This window comes from Phyllobates terribilis, unplaced genomic scaffold (assembly GCF_046119375.1).
Source record: "Phyllobates terribilis strain yellow unplaced genomic scaffold, ASM4611937v1 Scaffold_1__5_contigs__length_1240528914, whole genome shotgun sequence".
Classification (NCBI taxonomy): Eukaryota; Metazoa; Chordata; class Amphibia; order Anura; family Dendrobatidae; genus Phyllobates; species Phyllobates terribilis.
Window position 1 is genome coordinate 863,642,869 of NW_027362761.1, and position 17,780 is coordinate 863,660,648.

Sequence of the window (17,780 nt, forward strand, 5' to 3'; positions counted from 1 at the left end):
CCGAAAGCGCGCGAGAACTGAAGCCCCGCCTCACGTCCGGACGTTGCGTAAGGTCCTGGAAGGAGCCCAGCAGACGCCGATGTCACAGGAGCGCGACGGAAGGTCCTCAACCCTGACGATCCACTGCGGAGCCGCGGCCTACGGAAGAGGATCATCGCAAGGTAGGCCACGGTCCACTAGGGGGGAGGAAGATGTCGGATACGGAGGAGAGCTTCACTGCCTCAACCCCCGCCAGCGCCACCGCTGCTGCAGTCATGCCTTTCACCATGCCCTATATCCCGGGAGCGGCCTGGCTACCCCAGTACTCAGGGGAGTCACATACCCTGCATGACTTTAGAGAAAAGCTGGATAGCCTCTTCCAGGTGTATCCCCTCACAGAAGAGCAAAAAGTGAGCATCCTGGTGGCCCAATTAACCGGGGCAGCCCGAAGGGAGGTAAAGTCCTGGCCACCTGGGGGAAGGACTGTTGCAGGGATACTAACCCGGCTGAGGGACACCTTTGATACCCGCACCTCAGCCGAGATCAAGCTTAGATTCTACGGGTGCAAGCAGCGAGCACACGAGAGTATAAGGGACTATGCCCTGAACCTACAAGAGGCCCTGAGAGCCATTAAGCAGACCGACCCTGACGGCGTGGGAGACGAGGACAGGCTGTTGACTGAACAATTTATAGAGGGTTTATATTGCAATGCCCACCGAACCCAGTTGCGGGCAATGGCCTTACAGGACCCTCATCTGGGATTTGCACAGTTCAAGGACAGAGCCATCCGGGTGCTCCGAGAACCGGCACCAGGTGGCGTTGTGACCCACAGACGCCCCACTACCACTTACCACCAGGAGGCGGCACCCTTGTCGGCAGGGCCTGTGGGAGCTGATGCGCAGGCTTTGAACAATGACCCGGCTCCAGACCTGCACCATCAGGTCCAAGAGCTAGCTAAAAGCATTGCCGCGCTAACCCGAACTGTGCAGTCTTTACAGGTTTCCACTCCAGGGAAGATCCAGCTGGCATCCGGATCGGAGGACATCCCGTGGCGTCGACCAAGGAGGACCCCACCGGCCAGAGGAAGACCCAGCGACCGATACAACGAGGACGGACAACCCATCTGCCGCCGCTGCAATCAACCCGGACATATGGCAAGGTACTGTCCTTTAAACTGGCACAACCTGGGGTAGAGGGCCAAACCCCAGGAAAAAGATCATCAGGCCCATCGAACTGGCGCGACAAACATGTGGGAGGACGTCCAGTCTTGCCTGTGGTACTGGATGGCATCCCCATGAGTGCCCTACTGGACACCGGGTCACAGGTTACCACTATCCCGTACGTGCTCTTCAAGCAGTACTGGAATGACTCGGATATCACCCGCTACCCTGACGACGACTTGAGTATCATCGCCAGCAATGGTCAGCCCGTGCCACAGATTGGATTTAAAGAGGTGACCATTAAAATCGGTAGAGTCGAATTGGCGGCACAGGGACTGATCATTGTAGACATTGACAAGCACGAGAGTCACCCAAAGATAACTCTAGGAACTAATGTAATTGAAAATTGTCTTGCAGAGGTGATTTTCCTTCTACAGCAGGTTGCCAAGAACGCCAGCTCCGGCCAGCAGCGAGTGCTCCAGAAAGAGATCCGGGCACTGATGCCACGGCAACAGATAGAACTCTCCGGTGGTGAGATTGGTAGCGTAAGAATGTGTGACCCTTTTCCTATTGCCATGCCCCCAAAAAGTGAAATGATGATTTGGTGCCGGGCAGCTATTGGTCTGAGAGGTAGAGATTACCAGGCAATGGTAGAACCAGTTTACTCAGACAGTAGGCCCACCATTTTGACAGCACGGGGGGTGGTCAATGTACGCCATGGGAGGGTGCCCGTTCGCATAATAAATATCGGGAAGAGGGAAGTGTACCTGCCCCGGTATGCCACGCTAGCCAAATTGTATACCATCAATCAAAATTCCATACAGTCCGTAGAACCCTTGCCTCCATCTTCCCCGGAGGAAAGTAACGGCTCTAAGGAAACAATGGAGGACTGGTGTCAGCAACTACATTTGGGTACTGACTCCACTCCCTCACACCAGAGACAGGGAGTCTATCGGGTGGTTCAAGAGTACGAGAGAGTGTTTAGTAAACACCCGTTAGACTTCGGGCGAGTCAAGGGGGTAGAACACCACATCCCCACGGGAGACCATCTTCCCATAAAAGAGAGGTATCGACCCGTACCCCCTGCACACTACCAACACGCCAAGGGGATGCTTAGGGACATGAAGGAGGCTGGGGTGATCAGGGATAGCTGTAGCCCCTGGGCAGCTCCACTAGTCTTAGTCAAAAAGAAAGACAACACCATGAGGATGTGTGTAGATTACCGGAAAATCAACCGTATCACACACAAGGATGCGTACCCCTTACCAAGGATAGAGGAGTCTTTGGCTGCTTTAAGATCTGCTAACTTCTTCTCTACCTTGGATCTCACTAGCGGGTACTGGCAGGTTCCTGTAGCAGAGGCGGACCGGGAGAAGACCGCATTCACCACCCCGATGGGACTTAGCGAGTTTACCTGCATGCCGTTCGGACTCTGTAACGCACCAGGAACCTTTCAACGATTAATGGAGTGCTGTCTGGGCCACAGAAACTTCGAGACGGTCCTGTTGTACCTGGACGATGTCATCGTATATTCCAAGACTTATGAGGACCACCTGAAACACCTGGCGGAAGTGTTCGAAGCTCTGGCAAACTACGGCCTAAAGGTAAAACCCTCCAAGTGTCACCTCCTAAAACCAAAGGTGCAGTACCTGGGACACGTGGTGAGCGCTGACGGAGTGGCTCCCAACCCTGATAAGATCACCGCAATTAAGGAATGGCCTAGTCCCTCCAGTGTAAAGGAAGTGCGGCAGTTCCTTGGGTTGGTAGGCTATTACCGCAGATTCATCCCCGGTTTCACCAAAAAGGCAGCTTTTATGCAGGACCTCCTGATAGGCCAGTCCCGGAAGGCCAAGAACCAGAAGCCGCCCTTCAAATGGGAGAAGTTAGAAGAAGAGTCCTTCCGCCAGCTGAAGATGGCCCTCACGGGGGATGAAATCCTGGCGTACCCTGATTACAGCCAGCCCTTTATCCTCTACACCGACGCAAGTAACATCGGGCTAGGAGCCGTACTGTCCCAGATCCAGCAGGGGAAATAACGAGTAATCGCTTACGCCAGTCGAAAACTGTGACCCACCGAAAGAAACCCTGAGAATTACAGCTCATTTAAGCTAGAGTTCCTGGCAGTGGTGTGGGCAGTCACCGAACGCTTTAAGCACTACCTCGCTTCTTCCCGGTTCACCGTGTACACGGATAACAACCCGTTGACACACCTGGACACGGCAAGACTCGGTGCCCTAGAGCAGAGATGGATGGCCCGTCTGTCCAACTACGAGTTCACAATCAAATACCGGGCAGGACGCTCCAATACCAACGCGGACGCCCTGTCCAGGATGCCAAACCTACCGGACATAGGAGAAGATCCAGAGGGATTGGAAGAAGTCGAACTCCTCGCGTTCCACCGTCATGGGACTATCCAGTATTCCCATCGGGTAAGGAGTAAGCAAGCCACTACGTTTAACCCCTTGCCTCACTACAACTGGGAGGAAACGCAAGACAGTGACCCTGCCGTCCGACTGGTGAAGGAGATGCTGACTCGGCCAGAGGCTCGCCTTGACCCAGACGCTCCGGAGGAAGCCAAACAACTGTGGGCTGAGAAGAGTCGACTGTTCCTTTACAAGGGGAAGTTGTGCCGCAGAATGGTTAACTCCCGGACGCATGAACTAATCTGGCAAGTAGTGGTGCCACGAAGAGACGCAGCCATGGTGATGGAGGCATACCACGACGGGGCTGGACACTTCGGATGGAAGAAGCTGGAGTTCCTGCTGCGCGGGCGGTTCCACTGGGTAGGCATGAGGGGAACCATCGAGAGGTGGTGCAGAGACTGTGGCCCGTGCAACCTAAGAAGGAAGGACCGTGCCAGCCAGAAGACCCCACTTCAGTCCATCGTCACCAAGCAGCCGTTGGAACTGGTAGCCTTGGATCATGTAAAACTGACCCCAAGCAGAAGTGGCTACGTCTACGCGTTAACCATTGTGGATCATTACTCCCGGTTCTTGGTTGTCGTCCCCGTTAAGGACTTAACAGCTCAAACAGCAGCTAGAGCCTTCCAGCAGCACTTCTGCTGTCCACACGGGTACCCGGACCAAGTGCTGACGGACCAGGGACCTGCCTTTGAAGCGGAGGTCTTCCAGGAATTCTGCAATCTGTATGGCTGCCGGAAGATAAGGACGACACCCTATCATCCGCAAACTAATGGACTTTGTGAGAAAATGAACCAGGTGGTAATGGATCTTCTGAAAACGTTGCCCCTGGAAGAACGCAGTCTGTGGCCTGAGAAGCTGCCCGACCTGGTGGACCTATATAACTACATCCCTGTAGGTTCCACCAACTGTACCCCGGCTTACCTAATGAGGGCAAGGCCTGGTAAGCTACCTGTTGACCTGGAGATGGGAGTCCTGACACCCGAGGACACTTCACCGGAAGCAGACTGGGACACAGAGAGGCAGCAGCAGTACCGGAAAGTACAGGAGAGCGTGGAGCGAAGTCTCTGTCTCGCTAGGGAAAGACAAGAGAAAAATTACAACCAGTATGCTCCCGCTGTTCCCCTGGTACCCGGAGAGCAGGTCTTGAAGAGGAAGAGACGGCTCCACAAGTTGGACGACCAGTGGGAGAAGGACCCGTACACCGTACTGCCCTCAAGCCATGACAACCCAAAGGTTTGTACCATCAGTAAAGACGGAGGGGAAACCACAGCCATTGTATCCCGGGATCACCTGAAGAAGTGTCCCGAACAGCTACGGAACCCAGAAGGAGAGCAAGAAGACCCTCGACCCGTAGAGGAAAGGGAAGATATGGTTAGTACTGTGCTCGGAGACTTCCCTCGATCCTGGACTCAAGTCAATGGTGCAGTTGTGGTACCCGTCCTCACGTTCCTCCAACCAGCATCCCAAGTGCCTACGGAGCAACAGGTAGAGCTGGAAGAGCAGCCGGTCCAGGAGGCAGCAGACTCCACACAAGCAGAACAGGAGGATCAACCCTCTGCTCATAGTGAGCCTGCCGTACCCCTAGTGAGCCAAAGAGCCCGTAGACAGCTGCCCAGTTTACCCTTGACAGCTCCTACACCCTGTAGTTCAGGGCCAGACAGTCAACTCCGTAGGTCCACTAGGGCCACTAGAGGCCAGTTACCCGCACGTTGGAGGATTTGAAGTGTTTAAATTGTTTTATTTGTGGTCACCTGTCTGTTACTTGTGAATAATTATGTGTTTCTAGTTATTTTTAGGAGTCCTTGGTGGATTTACCGGGAATCCTTGTACAATTGGTTGGAGCGTAACCCAGGAATGGACTAAAGACTGTTAAGGACTCGGGGCAGGACAGACCCCTACCTGGTTACGTCTCCCTGTTTTGGTGAAATGGACACCTTTGTTTTCTTCAAAACTGCACCCGGTTGCGGACACGCCGTAACCATCTTATTGTGTTTTTCTTATTGTATTATTATTGTTTATACCTTGTTATGTTTAGTCCCGGAGTACTAAATTTCACTAGGGGGGAATGTGGCACCCCAGGGGTCTGGTTTCCACAGTAACAGCAATGTTATGTCTGAGAGCAGGTGGGAGGTCTCTTGGTCAGGGATCCTATGCATGCCACACCTCCTGCCCAGTCCTGGGAGGGGAAGAACTTCCCCTATATAAACCTAGGGCTGAGGCAGGGTGAGTGAGCAGAGAAGAAGTAGAGACAGAGAAGAGAAGCAGATCTAGGAAAAGAACATCAGGAGCTCTGTGGGAGCAGTGCTACAAGGAGTCAGGGCCTGGCAGCTGCAGAGCTCGCCCTGACTGAGAAGCTATCACCGGACCCGGAGTCCGAGGCTGTGGGGACTAATCTTTACCCAGCAGCAGAAACCGCCCGGCAGGGGATTTCAGGTCCTCTGGCCAAGAAACCCGAAGGCACGGTCACACGCGTGGGACCAGCACCGCCGTCGTGGAGCGGACGCCACTAGAAGGCCCCGAGTCACCGGCCATACGGGTGAGCACCACACGGTACACTCAGGGACGTGGGCTACTTATACCCGCCTCTAGCAAGGTAGCCAGAAGAGTACAGTCAGTTTGGGAGGCCTACAACTCCGCCTGGCCAGGGGAGATCCCATCTGCTCAAGGACTGACCAGGCCCCATCGCTAGCCAGTACTCCGGGAGGGTCTATCTTTATCACCAGTAAAGACCCTGAATTACACCGCATCGTCTCTGAGTGATTCCTGCTACCCCCATCATCCACGTCGGCTGCCCTGAGGCCATACCCCTCCCGTTGGGGGTGATACTATCACGCTGCACAATCCTACCACCGGCCTCAGCGGTCTGCCCTGCAGCGGCAGCTCCTTCGCTGCATTCAACGGGTGGCGTAGTCGTCCTACATCTACTGCTAATATACCGCCACTTAGTCTGACTCCCTGGGCACGGACCGGGTCACCGCCACGAGACTACTACCCCTATCAGATCCGGCTCCGGGTAGTCCCTGCGTGCGCAACGCTGCATCACATAGGCCCAGGGCGCGTCATAGGCAAACCCTCTAAAGGGAACCTACAGTGGGGAAAAAAAGTCAGCCACCAACTGTGCAAGTTCTCCCACTTAAAAAGATGAGAGAGGCCTGTAATTGACATCATAGTTAGACCTCAACTATGAGAGACAAAATGAGAAAACAAATCCTGAAAATCACATTGTCTGATTTGGAAAGAATTTTCAAATTTTGGTGGAAAATAAGTAAAACACTTGTAAAACCATCTGCCATCATACAAAGCAATGTGAATTCGGATGTGCTGTGCACATGATGCGCTAATTTGCGCGCTGAATTTGCATTGCGTTGCTAAACGCAGCATGACCATTTCTACCGTGATTACGCTGCAAATTCACGGCCATTGAGGAACATTGAAACGCAGCAAACCCGCAGGTATATGTGGATTTGCTGCTTTTCAATTAAATTCAATGGCCGCGAATTTGCAGCGTAATCGCGGTGCTTGTGGTACCCAGGATGAAGAGGACACTACAACTCCTCTTCATCCTGGCTACCACGTGGTGAAGAAAAGAAATAAAAAAGTTAAAAATAAAAAAAACCTGTATACTAACCTCTACGGTCTGCTCCCGGCGGCGTCCTCTCTCCTTGGCGTCCCACAGTGTACTTGCAGGACCTGCGGTGATGTCATTTAGTCAGCTGATGGTCACGCGACCGCTGATGTCAGCGGTCAGGTGATGGTTGCGTGACCATCAGCTGACTAAATGACGTCACCGCAGGTCCTGCAAGTACACCGCGGGACGCCAAGGAGAGAGGATCGCCGCCGGGAGGAGACTGGAGAGGTGAGTATACAGTTTTTTTTTATTTTTAACTTTTTAATTCTCCCTGCCAGGGAGAAGCGGAAAAAATATGCAGCATTTCTGCATCGTGGGTGTGGCGCCCCTGAGGGTTCAGTCGCCACAGGGGTACTACAACTGGTGGTGCCTCACTATCTGGTTATCTAAAAGGGTACAGCCCGGGACCCCAACACCTGCATCCAACACTACACTGCTCCAGGCCGGCTGGAAGGGCAAGATGCACTGTGTTCTGCTGAGCCCTGTCCCTGGCTGGAGTGGGGGGAACCAGAGTGAGGGGAAACCAAGTAGTGGGTGTGGGTGGAGGAAGGAGTTTAGGGGAGCATTTGTTAGGAGTATAAAAAGGGGATCCATCTTAGGTAGTGGGGAGTAGGAGTAGTAGTAAGTGGAGGTCTGTGTCTAGTAAGAGGAGCAGGTGCTCTTCAGGAGCTCTGCTCCAGAGTGGGCCTAGTAAATGAGGCCCAGCGGAAGAGAGAAGAGGAGGGGAGCAGAGGAGGAAGGCTCCTGTAACTGAAGGGGTCCCAGGGGTACAGAAGGAGCAGGAAGCCACCCGTATGCTCTAATCTGTCAAGTGTCAGAGGGACCAGGCCGCAAGAAGGGAACCGGTCCCTGGGCTAGTCGTGTCGCTTCAAGCCTCGGCTAGGAAACCGGAGGCTTCTGACTTTTAAGGTGCAGTTGCCATACTCGCATTCTAGCAGCCAAGAAAGGTAGCCGAGTAGGACCAGGGAACTCCTGGTGTCTCTGAAGGATCCGAGGACGCCATCTTGGAGCTCAGTTTGTGAAGCGCAGGGCAGGAGGGAGAGACCCAGCGCGGAAAGTCGGCTGAGGAAAGGAACATATAGAAAGGGGGTCCCGATAAGTACTCTCGAATTGCTGGAGGGACTTCTGAACCCCTGCCTGGTGAACGCAGCGCGTCGTGGGAAGCGGTAACCTGTACAGTGTACCTAAGGAATCCAAAAAGAACTGTGAGTAAAATCGGATGACTGCACTCACTGTCTCTGTCGGTTATCGCCGCCGCGCCATCATCCCTTCTACGCCATCTCTCACCTGCATCCCATCCATCAACCCTGCCCCGGGGGCTCGCTCCGCCTGTGGGGAGCAGAAACATCCCAGCTGCCATCCCATCACCCCCAGAGGTCTGCAGCAGCACCGGTAATCATTACCGGAAACCACAGGTGGCGTCACGAGACAAACTAAAAACATTAAAAACCCTTTTAAAGAGTGACCCCAGAGGACGGGCCCAGGAGCCGACTGCCGTGACACCCCACAGAAGGTCAAGGCCCGGGTACCGAGTCTCTCCCATATATCCCCCTGGGCGAGTCATGGGCACATAGCCTAAGGCATGTTTTTGTGAGTTTGGGGTGGAAGAACTTAACTGCCGACACAGAGCCCTAACCTCACTCTCATCCAACACTTTTGGGATGAACTAGAACAGAGAATGTGAGCCAAGCCCTTTCATCCAACATCAGGGTCTGACCCCACAAATGGATTTAATATACAAAAAAATCCCACAGGCAGACTCCAAAATCTCATAATAAAGCCTTCCTAGAAGATTAGAAGCTGTTATAGCTGCAAAGAGGGAACCAACTCCTACGGATTTAGAATGGGAGGTCACAAAAGCTGTGTCCCAATGCTTTGCTCCACATAGCATATGTAAATGTTTTTTGGAAGCATAAACTATTTCCAAGCAAGCCTCTTGCATGTAATTATAGGGAAAAAAATGCAAAAATGTAGACTCCTCTTAACCATAATCACTGTAAATGATAACTTCAGAGCATAAAAAACCTATGATTGTTGAAATTACCTTGTGCTATGTGTATAATACACCAGGATTAAGCACAAACTAATCATAGCACACTGGTAATAAAAATAGAGTAGTCACAGTATGGAGCTAATCCAGTTACTAATGTCACAGTAAAGGGCTAATTTATTTAATGAAGTTACAGCACAAGGATGAGGCACACAGTGATGTCACAGTACAGAGTAAATTCACGCTGTGTCACAGTGCATGGATAATCTACTAATAGAAATTACAACACAGGAACAAGTGGATATCACAGTAGTGGGATATTATGCATAGTGTTGTCACAATACATGGATAATGCACATGAATAATGCACACAAATATGTCCACAACTATGTTCTAGTTTACTATGGAGCTCCATTGAAGCTTGTTACATCGCTGTTGTGTACATTATTTCATTACTAACGTTTAACCATATGAATTATTCCATTACTGCGGAATCATTTTGTGCATATATACTCACAACGTAATATCATTATTTATTTAGTTTTATTATTTGTAATGGGGCTCAGTCAGTGAATGCATGGCCGCTCAAAAAATGGCTACCATTCAGAGGCTTTGTGTTAGCCACTCCGTTTACCAGATCCCAGGGGTTGTCCTGGCCTTCACCCTTTAATTCAGGTACAGCCACCTTGACTTACACAGTGGCCCCTGGGTTGGGGCTGTGTAGTAGGCTGCTGGCTGGTGAGTCAGGCTGGCAGGAGTGGTCAGATCGCTTGGTCAGAACCAGGTTGGCAGACGGTGCAAATCAGAAGACAGAAGAATTGTCACTAACTGGGCAGAGATCAGAACAATAACCCTATACACAAAACAGAAGTCAAGATGAAGCAGTAAAAGCTGGCAACTACCAGCAGTAAGCTCTGAGTTTTTGGAGGGGGTGGTTCTGTCCAATTGGCCAAAGGAGGGAGCTGATTTCTGAATAGCACACAGACCCACCCATACTGCCAGATTAGATGGCACTACAGGTCTCAGCCACCCTAATCTCAGTGGCTGGACAGGGCTTCTGGTTCTGACATCTCCTCCATCACCAGCGCCATCCGCAGAATGAATACGGTAGCACATGGGGACATTATAGGTATGCACTATTCCACTGCAATGATATCATTGTATCATTATGCCTGTGCTTTTTCTTCACTGTACATTATTTGTGTACAATGGAATCACCATTTTCCTATTTTTACTTGTTTCCACACCCTTTCAGTTACTTCATCTCATGATATCTAGATGAAGATGGTCCTAATAAATATTAAAAGGAAAATAAAAATGAAAAATTAGCTGGTCATTAAAGGTTTAGAGGAACCTGTTATGGGATTCATGCTGCATTAACCAATGGAAGCATAAATCAGATCCTGGCTGTGTGATTGTAGTTGGGTATGTTGTACTCTGAAATACTGCAATTTCAGAGTAAATGTAGTTTTATAAGCCTGCTGGGGACTACAGAGAAAGACTTGACTAGTCTGATGATGTCTCTAGCCGTCTTCTGCCCACCCTGCTCCAGTTGATTGTCAGGTCTCTCCTTATATACATGCGAAAAGAAAAGAAAGGGCGCATGTGTAGACTCACAGGGCTATTTATATAATTTAAAAAGTGCCAGTACACTCACCTGTGATGGTTGTGTACGTCTACACAACCAAGATTAAGCGTGTGATTAATGAGGCTCCGGGTCACCTTTATTTGTAGTACCGTCCTGTCGGTGTTTGCCTCGCAACTCCGTGCTCCTCAAGTGGTCACACGATCCTGCTGGACCAGATACCACGTCACCACAGGTCCTCAGTAGTTTAACCCGGTGGCTGGATAACCGCAGGTCCTCACACATCCAAATATGCCCAGCTGCTCCTGCCGCTTTGGCTCCGTATGGAGATATTTCACAAGTAAACAATGGTGCAGCGGTCTCAGGTCACCCCACCTGATGAAGACGGCTTAGACCGTTGAAACGCGTTGTGGCAGTGGTATTGGAGGAAGAATAAAAGTCGGTTGCCATCTATTAAATTGTCCAGTATTCCTTTGGCGCTCCCTGAGACCGCTGCACCATTGTTTACTTCTCCTTATATACAGACATGAGAGATGCCCATCAATCAACCGGAGTGCAGCATCGATAAGCTGGCTGAGGACATCAGGACTCTCCCGATAGTCCCTGGCCGGCTTTTAAAAATATGTTTTCTCTGAAACGCTGCACCAGCCAGGCCCTGATTCGGGGTGTCCATGTTTCGGGCAGCATGAATCTAATGACAGATTTCTTTTAAGGTCTCTGAGGTGCCACCATTAGATTACATATCCCAGTATTTTAATAAAGCCCTTTATATTCCAAAGAAATGGTCACGTTTTTGATAAAGCCAATTTAAATGTACCACTCGTCATATGCAAATTAGGTAGAAATAATCTAGGTGTTTCTTCACTCAGACTCGTCCGCTTCAAAGGCTGCAATCTTCACCACTGCCAGCACCATCTAGCTAAGAAATGACCTTATGACCTTGCTAAGGGTTCTTTCACATTGCATCTAGGGTCACATTCACTGGTATACTACATCTGGGTGTCCACCTCCAGTAGGCATACAGTACCGAAAATGATACATGTCAGAGCGCACGTTCGCTCTGTGCCATTATAGTCTATGGCCCCATCGGCGCATAAGTCCAGATCCCGTTTTGCTGGGGGTTCGGACATAAGCCCCGAAGGGACCTGCGAACGTGTCCCTAGACGCAATGTGACAGCACCCAAGCACAGAGCACTGAAGAAGCTGGGGAGAGTACATTCACCTTCACTATTCTTGCTCAGAAAGGCACACCTCACACACCGTGACTAGACATACCTAATTTTACAGATAACAACTAATACATTACAATTGGTTATATCACAATAGTGAACAGTGGCTTGGGACTTGAAGGGTTTGTATTAAAAATGCAGTAATAGGAAGGTATAACCTAATTGTGGCAGTTTTCTTGACTAAAAAAATCACCTGTCAGGGCTGCCCTTATTATTTAAAAATCAGCTGACATCCATAGATTTTACAAAATAGCATTAATTAAAACTTTGAGGTTGGGAGATCCAGGCATGCAGGGTAGGATCATACAACCTTCCACGGTGCCCCCCTCTGGTAGAATGCAAGATCTCATGTGTTAGCTGGATGCCAGGCTCTCACAACCCGAAAATTCGGATCCTGTCTGTGGCTGCCCACTGTTTTCTTAAATAAAAAGGCCCCAACATGATCGGCACTCTTTATAGGACCTTACAGGTTCCCTCTAAACTCCGAAAAAGTTATACCTGCTATCTTGATAATTATGTCTTCTGTAAGATATCTCAAAGTAGAATTATTTGCACACATTGTATGTTATCCTGGTTACCTCAATTACCCAGCAGTTTTGGAACTGGAGAAAGGAAACTCTGTACAGATAAATTTATCAGGGTGTACGTATGCATGCCCAGTTGTCTTTCTTAAAAACTTTTTTTGTCTTTTTTTTTTTAAATTGTCTCTCAATACTCTATAGCCCCACCTCACCAAATGGAACAAGCATAAGTTAAAAGCAAGTATTAAAAAGAATGTATCATACCTTTGAGGAAACCACGCTGACTTGATCTGGGTTAACAGTACCATTTACTTCTGTTATAGTAGAATTTACAAACATGGTGGCTCCGTTTGTATTTTTGCACTTTGGGTGATTTTTGTTCATTTCCTGGTGAGGAGGTTGGTCAATTTCTAAGTGGGTGTGGATACCCTAAAAGAAAAAGAACAATACAAGTTGTACAAGTTGAAGTGATGGATTCAAGTCAGCCTGAACAAAAATACCCTAAAGCAATCATTTTTACCTCTCCATAGATGTTTAGAGCCATTTTCAATATTCTCTCAACGAACATTAGCATGTAGAAGCCTCCAAAAATAGCCACTGCCTTTGAAATGTAATTATCATGTTTAGGATCAAATCCGAATGCCTGCAACAAGATACACAAGTGTTAGCTTCAGCCTCTTACTGTACTGGAGTTGATTTCAACTTAAAACAAAGACAAGTCTGTCCAGTCTACCTTGGCATCCCCTACTAAATGTTACAATAAGTTCTTGTATTATTTGTACATACGTATTTTAAAACATGAGATGTCATTTAAAGCAAATAAACATCAATGACATCTGCAATTTCCATGGATGGAGGGAAAGAAAGATCAGAAAAATCTATAGGTAAAAGATGAAAATATTCAGCTAAATAAAACTGCTTTTCAGTTGCCAGTACAGTATGTAAGTGGCATATAGTGCCTTAAAGGGGTATTCTCAAGTTGTCTCTTATGCAGCTAGGAGCTATGCCATCTCCTCAGTCTCTTTACGTCCTGGTTCATGGCAGAGTGGGCACTCTTCCTTGAGTGACAGTTCTAGTGAGTTGAAGAACTGTAATATTAATAGAACTAAAATGCTCAGCACAAGTTCTGCTGTAACACATTCAGCTATTAGTGGGTTTTTTTTTCAGTCTACACTGTTATAACTATATTTACACATAGATATGAGAGGGCACTTGAAGAAGCACATAGCTCAGGACAGCAAGAGTAAGCATGATTAGGACTCAAGATCTGATCTAGGATCAGATGCTGCGTGCTGGTGATTTTGCAAAATTTATAACAACAGCTTTTCAGTAGGTGAGAGGGAAGGAGGTGAGCAGCTAACTACTGCATAGAACTCGATGGGCTGGAGAGAGGTGGCTGGGATGTTAGGAGTTAACAGCACAGGCTCTAGTGTCACTCCATGGAAATGAGCTGTACACTATTGAAGATAAAAGTTCCCATTGCAGAAAGATGACAGCAGATAGAAAAAGCCAGTCAATTACAAACGTGCTTATTTTTATGCTAATTAAAGCAATTTAATAACTTGAGAAAACCCCTTTAAAAAAATCAACAATTTAAGTGCATTAAGCAAATAGAGAAGTTTGGAGCTAATTGTGGAAGAGAAAGAGTCCTGTTCTTTGAACCATAAAAGGCCTTTAATAACTGAGCCATACGTGATGAGGTAGTGGAGGGCCTTGAAAATTATGCCTGAGAATATTCATTCATTTCTTTCAATTTTCTTTATTACTTCATGGCATGAATTTATATTTTATCATCATGAAAAATACATAAATTTTGTCTTAATATTATTTTCATTAACAAAACGTTTTTACCTTTAAAGCACAAGAGTCACTTACCTCTGGAATAAGCTGAAATATAGCATTAGAAAACAAGGTTCCAATGGCCAATCCCACAAAGTAAGTTAATACTTTTGGAAAATAAGGCTTCTTTACCAAGGGAGTAATAAATAGTCCAACCAGTGATGTCAAGTTGATGATGGTTACTGTGAGAAAGCTAAATCCCCAAACTGTAAATGAATAGAAAGTCAATGTTAATTATATTACACTGATGTAATGAAGGAGAGCCGTAACTAAATCTGGAACGACCTGAACTAGCATAATCTGGGAGACTACTACACTTTAACTTAGCATCCAACCTACAAAATTTAAATGAAAATGATACTGTGTTACTAACATAATAAAGCACCTCATGCTACAAGGGAAGTGCAACATTGTAACACCAGACCGTACTACATGGACGTGTCATGTTAAGTGAAAATAAGTAGCCGTAACGGAAAAAAAAAAGAAACTTCTGTAAATCCAGTGCTACTCTATCTGAAAAGCTGATACTTTAAATTCTTGGAATTCAAGGATACATAAAAAGAGGAATGGGCACACTATGCTTAAATGGTCCTGTCTTGGCAAATGCCAACTATTGCACCTGCAAGAAAGTATTGTACCTGAGAGACCTCTGACACATTAATGGAAGCCAGACACGTCTTGGAACTCAGCTCATTACCATTTCAACTAGCTATGTCCATTCTGCACTTAACACACTAGAGTTCATAGAAGCTTTAAAAAACTGGAGTTGTCATGTAATGTAACAACGAGGGCTCATTAATTTATTTTTCAAAAGAAAAATTTTCATATTGAAAGTTTCTTATTGAGCCAAGTCTGGTACATTTCCTCAACCAGTCTTTAAACACAATGTGGTTCTTCAGATAACTTGCCTTATCTTTGTGACTTTTTATGGTATAGTAGAGTTCTGCTGACTTAGCACTACCATTTTACTGGATCATTTTTTATGTCTAGAGTTATTGTTAACCTTTCAGCATGTACTGTTCAGTAAAGATGAAATTGTCATGTCAGGAAGAAACATGGTGTGTCCAATAAAACATACGCTGCATGTTGGCTCTTTCCCAGTGCTTATCACTGTATGTTTTTAAGACATTTTTTATAGATGTAATTTTCCTTCCCAATACACAGTAACAGTTAGAGCTGTAAGTGACTACATGATCTCTTGCACATAAACGATTTGTATTGCTCAAATGCAATGAAAACAAGAACTTCACAAAAAAAAGAGTCATGTGGGTAAAGCAAGATGTGCCTAATTTAAGATCATGCCTCAAAAAACTCAGCAAATTTCTAGACATCTGTGCAACGGAAAGTCATCTCTACGGGAATTATGGTCTTTTGGATTTGATGGACTCTGAGTCTACACCCCTGTCACTATCCTATTCCTACATTTTTTGTAAAACTTTTGTAAGAGTGTTTCAAAATCTAAAAATTATTTGTGTGCAAAAATTTACAATTGACAGCTGTCAATTTCTGAAAGCATCATTTAAATAACTTGACGCAATATTTCTGGCAGCACTGGTCCCTTTCCACTCTGCCATACGATCACCAAGGGCTGAGGGCTTGCTTTGGTAATCGTGGGAGTATTGAAGACCCTGTTATTGTCAGCTTTGAATTCTCATGATGCCCAGCTATAGGCTAGACTTAATAAGAGATCGTCATTTCTAATTTATACTGCAATACTCTAGAATAGCACAACATACAAGTGATCAACAGTTTTAATCACCCCCTCTTCCCTACTTAAAAATTAAGAAATAAAAAAATATGTTTAGTATAGCCACATTTGTAAAAGTCCAATCTATGAAAATATAGAATTAATTAACCCATAAGTTATATAAAGTAAAGAGAAAAAATAGAAGCGCCAGAATTGTCATTTTTTTGCCACCACAACTTCCCCAAAAAATGCAATAAAAAAGCAGTCAAATTGTATGTACTCCGAAATAACATTAATAAAAACATCAGCTCACCATGCAAAAAAACAAACCCTCACAAGTCCAGGGATGAAGAAATAAAAAAGTTATAGGACTTAGAAAATGACATCACAAACCAAATTTGTTTTTTCAAAGTTCTGAATTTTTTTAACCACTACACTATAAAGAAAAACTGTACGCGATTGGTTTAGCCATAATTATACTTAACAAAAGAATCAAGTTACCTAGTCATTTTTACAGCAGGATGAACTCTGTAAAAGTGAACCCCACCAAAAACACAATGGCCCAGTTGTATTTTATTTAATCACTTCACCCACTTGGACTTTTTTGCCCATATCTCAGTACAATATTTGGTAAAGTAAATGGTATCGTTCAAAACTACAACTCATCTCTGACAAAAAAAGTCCTCATACGGCTATGTCTACAAAAAAAAACAAGGTTCTTGGAAGAAGAGTGGGGACTGGAGAGAAACAAAAGCAGAAAGCTTAAAAGTGTTTAAAAGGGTACATCAGCTGCTATCATTTATTATCTACCTACTAAATAGATGATAAATGATATATCCGTGGGGATTGATGTCAGGGTCAAATGTAGCACTTATGTTTGCTTTCTCAGTAAATTGGTAGTTTTGGAAACCAATGGCACCAGGAAATCTTTCTCCAATTATTGTAGTTTTTCTTAGAAGTCCGCAAAGCATATAAGATATGCAACTTTCTACAGCTTAAAATACTAGAAGAGGAGATCTTCCATCTTGAGCTCTTGCAGCATACTGATAGGATATGGCATAAATGTATGATATATGTGTGTCTTATAGCTGGTTCCCACTTGCGTAGTGTCACTTGGGCCAGGCGGCAGTTGTCCCAGGTGCCACAGTCTATGGGGGCGCAAAATATCGTTCCTGGCTCTTCCCCATACCACTACACCTGTAAGCACAGAGTGAGTGTCTGCCTGAAGCTGCTTGCGATTGCAACAGGTAAGATGAGTTTACCATAGCCTGCTGTGCTCTGCATAGGCGGCGACCAAAATGACAAAGCTCAGTATAATCCAGTGCTCTTTGTCATCTCAGTCACTGCCTATGCAGAGTACAGTAGCTGAAAGCAAACTCATCTTCATTACTGCACTCTTCATAAGCAGTGATGGACATGACAGAAGATTAGCATATAATGAATGAAGACTGTATTGAATCAAGTGCAGTGCACATGATTCAATACTGTCTTCATTCTTTACTTAAAGTTGCTCTTGTATTTTTCCACTTTTTAACCCTATGGTTAGGGATCGGTTTAGGGTTAGGCTTAAAACTAGGGATAGACTTAAAGCTATTGTTAGGGCTAGAGCTAGGTTAGGTTTAGGGTTAGATTAAGGGATAGGGTTAGGGTGATAAAATTGTTAGTTACCTAAAAAAATTAATAAAAAAAAAACAAAGTATAACTTTTATTTTTTCAATTTTAGCAATAAACTGAAAAAA

The 17,780-nt window shown here is 46.3% G+C and overlaps 1 protein-coding gene across 2 annotated transcripts in view; it reads right to left on the reverse strand.

Moving 5' to 3' along the window:
* The window catches only part of SLC39A8 (solute carrier family 39 member 8), an 87,789-nt gene that overhangs the window by 26,718 nt on the left and 43,291 nt on the right, over positions 1-17,780 (reverse strand). For both annotated transcript variants that reach the window (XM_073639133.1, XM_073639141.1), the window contains exons 4-6: positions 14,391-14,560; positions 13,036-13,158; positions 12,780-12,944 (exon numbers count right to left, since the gene is read on the reverse strand). In XM_073639133.1, coding sequence (XP_073495234.1) covers positions 12,780-12,944; positions 13,036-13,158; positions 14,391-14,560 — 458 coding nt within the window. The remainder of the gene's footprint in view (positions 1-12,779; positions 12,945-13,035; positions 13,159-14,390; positions 14,561-17,780) is intronic.